The sequence below is a fragment of the Micropterus salmoides genome, unplaced genomic scaffold (genome assembly GCF_014851395.1).
Source record: "Micropterus salmoides isolate LMB-PRFRI ecotype aquatic unplaced genomic scaffold, ASM1485139v1 Ms_hic_scaffold_4, whole genome shotgun sequence".
Taxonomy (NCBI): Eukaryota; Metazoa; Chordata; class Actinopteri; order Centrarchiformes; family Centrarchidae; genus Micropterus; species Micropterus salmoides.
In genome coordinates this window covers 22,528,982-22,533,109 of record NW_024043372.1, presented here as the reverse complement: position 1 = coordinate 22,533,109, position 4,128 = coordinate 22,528,982, and the positions used below count along the sequence as shown (strand labels likewise).

Below are 4,128 nucleotides of genomic sequence, written 5' to 3'. Positions count from 1 at the left end.
CAATAAGCACTCCACTATGTTCCACCTGGGTGTCACTGACAAGCCTGCAGAGTTTGGAGCATCGTAAGCCATCCTCCTGCTACGCCCAGCTCATCCTCCAAATTTCCAAAGACATGACTGCAGCAGTCAACCAAACCGAGACACAGCTCAGCTTAGTGGAAATGGAGGACCAGGGATCAAAAAACAAGAGACCAGCATCGGAATTAATGGAAGTCAAAGTGGATGTACAATCCGAAGATCTGAATTCCACCCACAGTGACACAAGGCCTCTGATTCAAGACAGGGATCCCAAAAGAATCAACAAGAGTCTTAAGGTAACTAATGTGCACTGTCACAGGGATTTAATCAACATAAAACACACCTTAACAGAGAACACACAGCAGAAGTCACACGATGAGGTATGTCATTTCCCTCTGGAGAAACAGAGACAGACCAGTAAAATAAATAAACCAGCTGCACATGCTCTGCATACCACTCCTCCTATCTCTATTGAAATAGATGTAACATGCAATGCTGAACTGAAGCAGAAATCTATGTGTGGTTCTAGTGATAAATTGAATTTTCTGGAGATGATTCATGATGATGAGGAAGAATCAGTTTACAGATAAAACTTCATCTGTGAAGCTTTTTGTTTAGTAAAGCTGTTTATCTAAACCAAAGACTTCTCTATCAATATGCTGCATAATACTGACCTCAAGTGGATATGATCATACACACATTTCTATTTTTGCCCTTGCCAACAAGTACAACAAAAAATTACGGTCTGCCATTAAAAATTACTCAGTGCAGTTAATTTGTGTACATTACCCATAATTCTCATTCTGCATGTCAAGATTTGATCATACATACAGCTTCCACGCCTACATCTCCAAGCCCCAAGTTCTCAGTACCTATTAAATTGTACACACTTTCCCTTGAAATCTGTGTCTCTGTGTGTGTCTTGAGGTCACGTTTGAGGATGTGATTGCAGAGCCTCCCTCGGTGCGGAGCTTTGATCAAGTGTGGCTGTGGAGTCACGCCCTGTTTGAGGTATCCAGACTGTGGTGCTACCGTATCATCTCCCTCCTTCTGGCTGTGCCGGTCTCACTGGCAGCAGGGCTCCTCTTTGCCATGCTCAGCTGCCTTCACATCTGGTAGGACTGTTAAACTGAGATTTGACAGACTTTTCTGGTAAATAATGGTCATTTAGAAGACAGTTGAATAAGAAATGATAACTATACCATTCCCCTACTACAGGTTATTTCCCCCCGGTGGGAAACCTTTTTAGGTGTGTTTTTTTTAATGAGATGAGCTCATGTTTTGTCCACTTCCCTGTGTCTCACCAGGTTGATCATGCCCTGTGTGCAGCTCCTTCTCATCAACATGAGCTGGGTCCAGACTGTGTGGGGCAGCATACTGAACATTTTCATCGGCCCCGTCTTTACCAGTGTTGGAAAGTGCTGTGGTCAAGTCACCATCCATCTGGCAAAAGATGAAGACAGATAGAAAAACACACCGTGTGTGAATGTTCTGTTAAAACAGAGGATAGAGAGAAAAAGCAAGTTGTAACAGATTTCATACTAATTTCTTATTGGAAAATTATAATCAGCATCGTAATTGTTTATGATTATTTTGTATTTTTGCTCACCTGTCATGATATTTGGCATGCTGACATACTGTACATGTCAAGTTGTCCCTTGTGTAATGATGTTGATGTATGATGCATAGAACTTCAAGCCAGGACCTAAAAACGCATGTGTTGATAGAATATGTGGGGCAAATAGTGCTATGACTATTTAAGGCACAATTACAGAATATTTCTGCAGACCATTGCAATTAAATTACAAAATGATCTAAACTCAGAGAACAAAAAGAAACCAACTCTAACAATCTCTGGAAGTGTGTATATTTGTTGAATTCAGTTAAAACATTTGTTGTCCCATATTATTGACGATTGCAACATTATTGTGTATTAGGGATGTAAAAGATGTTAATTACCAGGAGCCTTAGACCAAAATAAAACAATAAAAAAATTGCAAAACCGTCTTTATATGAAAATCATCCAGTTCACACGAAGGCAGCAACGACACCGTGCAGGACATTTAAAAAAAAAAGTCTATAGTTACAGTGTCTTTATTTACATTATGTAGCACTTTTGCTAGTGCTTTATATAGCATAACTAAAATAAGTCAACTGGGCATGACAATGTTTAAAGACAACAAAACAATGCGTTCTCCTAGTAAAATATTTACATTAGTTTGATTTTAGAAAGAGTAAAGTGTGTACTGGCTGTTAACAATATTTGGTCACTCTGATCAAGCACAGGTGAGGCACTTAAAGGAATACATTACCATTTTGGGAAATACACTTATTAAAAGAGTTAGATGAGAAGCTCAAAACCACTCTCATGTCTATGGTGAATATGAAGCTACAGCCAGCAGCTGGTTCGCTTAGTTTAGCATAAACACTGTGATGACAACACACATAATCTCCCATAATGTTCTACACAGTTTTTATTATGGATTAAACAAACAAAATATAATTAATGGGCTTCAGACGTGCTAGTAAGCAGATTTGGTTCCTGCTGTACTAAGCTAACTGGCAGCTGGCTGTATAGCATGATAATGAACTGACATGAAAGTGGTGTCAGCCTTCTCATTTAACTCTTTACATATAAAGCTAATAAGTATATTTCCCTAAATGTGGAAGAATTTCTTTAATTTACAGATGTTTGGAGGTTAGGCCTGGACACCATTGAGGATTTAATGAAAAAAGGTACATTTAAAATCCTGTAACACAAACACTGTACATATATATATATATACATTGATATGTGTAAAGTAACCTGAGTTACTGATATATGATCCATTCTATATAACACTAAATATAGATCAGAGAATCCTGCATGTCAGTCTACATTAAATGAAAGACAGGAGCTGGTGAAATCTCAGCTGACTGCATTGACATGCACAGAGGCAGAGGTATGCCCACCATGACTCTCTGCTGAGCTATTCCTGTCCCTCTGCCTCCATGCCTAACTGGCCTCCACTCTCTCCTTTGCCATGACAAGAATACTCCTCTAATTGGTCTGGATCTTGATCACATGCACACTGATTCCATTCCTCCCCTCCCACCTCGTCCCTGTCTCTGCCACAAGGGAACCAGGGCAGACCAATCCACGCGCCAAAGTCACGCTTCCTGTACTGTTCGTACACCCCACTGACAGAGATAAATAGCAACAGAGAGCTCAGGGTGCGCTAAGTCCTTGTACTAGTTTTCATAGGCACCTCCTCCTCTTCCCCCTTTCTTTGGAGTTTGTTTATGCAACATGCTGATATAGAACGCTATGACTGATAGCAACAACTGCACAGCTTAAGGAAGACTGAATCAGAGTTTTATTTTGGGGGTCTATTGAATTTTATGTGTTGGGCCTCGTTAAAATCAGAAATATTTGGAATGAGAGGCTCCGGATCTGTCTTATCTCTATTGTGCACCACTAAGACTGTGAAACATTTAAGTGACTAAACCACTTAACAGTAATGATTGTGTTTGTGAAAGTAAACATGCTGATTTGAACAGCAAGTCAAATTTTATAATTCAGTAATTTAGTATCTTTAGATTTTTTAATGACCACACAGGTCTTGTGTCTTACATGTTTTGGGACATTGCATCTGCAAAGAAACATTACCATTTGCAAACTCATTTAGCATGCAATATAGGCAAATCTCTGATAATTACATTTCTCTGCACCTGAGAATGACTACTCCATGTAGAGTCTACTTTTTGTCTTTGTTTGTCTCTTCTGTTGCCCAATATAGCTGCAAACACATTGGAAAGTTTTTCTTTTTAAATTAAATTCAGTGTTAGGACACAAAACACGGTGTCACAACTAAAGCCAGAGCAGGAGGGTGTGTTTTTTTTGCTTGTGGACTCACTCAGTGGTGGAAGTTCGTGCCACTATGCAAACCCTGCCCAGTTAGCCCGACAACCCTATGTGAAATGTGACACAACCCTGGGTTCTCCTTTAAGGCATGCCTTTTCTGTCTATGTGCGTTATATTGTGTGTGTGTGTGTGTGTGTGTGTGTGTGTGTGTGTGTGTGTGTGTATGTGAATGTGTGTACACTGTCTGTGTGTGGGTGCAGGGTGGG

At 39.9% G+C, this 4,128-nt stretch overlaps 1 protein-coding gene across 1 annotated transcript; it reads left to right on the top strand.

Annotated features, from left to right (window-relative positions):
- On the top strand, nucleotides 1–1,695 carry LOC119886975 (caveolin-2-like). The gene is made up of 3 exons (XM_038697991.1): nucleotides 1–314; nucleotides 946–1,133; nucleotides 1,326–1,695. The coding sequence occupies exons 1-3, from the start codon at nucleotides 114–116 to the stop codon at nucleotides 1,483–1,485; spliced, it is 549 nt and encodes a 182-aa protein (XP_038553919.1). The 5' UTR covers nucleotides 1–113; the 3' UTR covers nucleotides 1,486–1,695.
- The last annotated feature ends 2,433 nt before the right edge of the window (nucleotides 1,696–4,128 follow it).

Coding starts and splice junctions, on each gene's coding strand:
- LOC119886975 (XM_038697991.1), top strand. CDS start 114: ATGACTGCAGCAGTCAACCAAACCGAGACACAGCTCAGCTTAGTGGAA. Junction 315..945: donor GAATCAACAAGAGTCTTAAG/GTAACTAATGTG, acceptor GTGTGTCTTGAG/GTCACGTTTGAGGATGTGAT. Junction 1,134..1,325: donor CTCAGCTGCCTTCACATCTG/GTAGGACTGTTA, acceptor GTGTCTCACCAG/GTTGATCATGCCCTGTGTGC.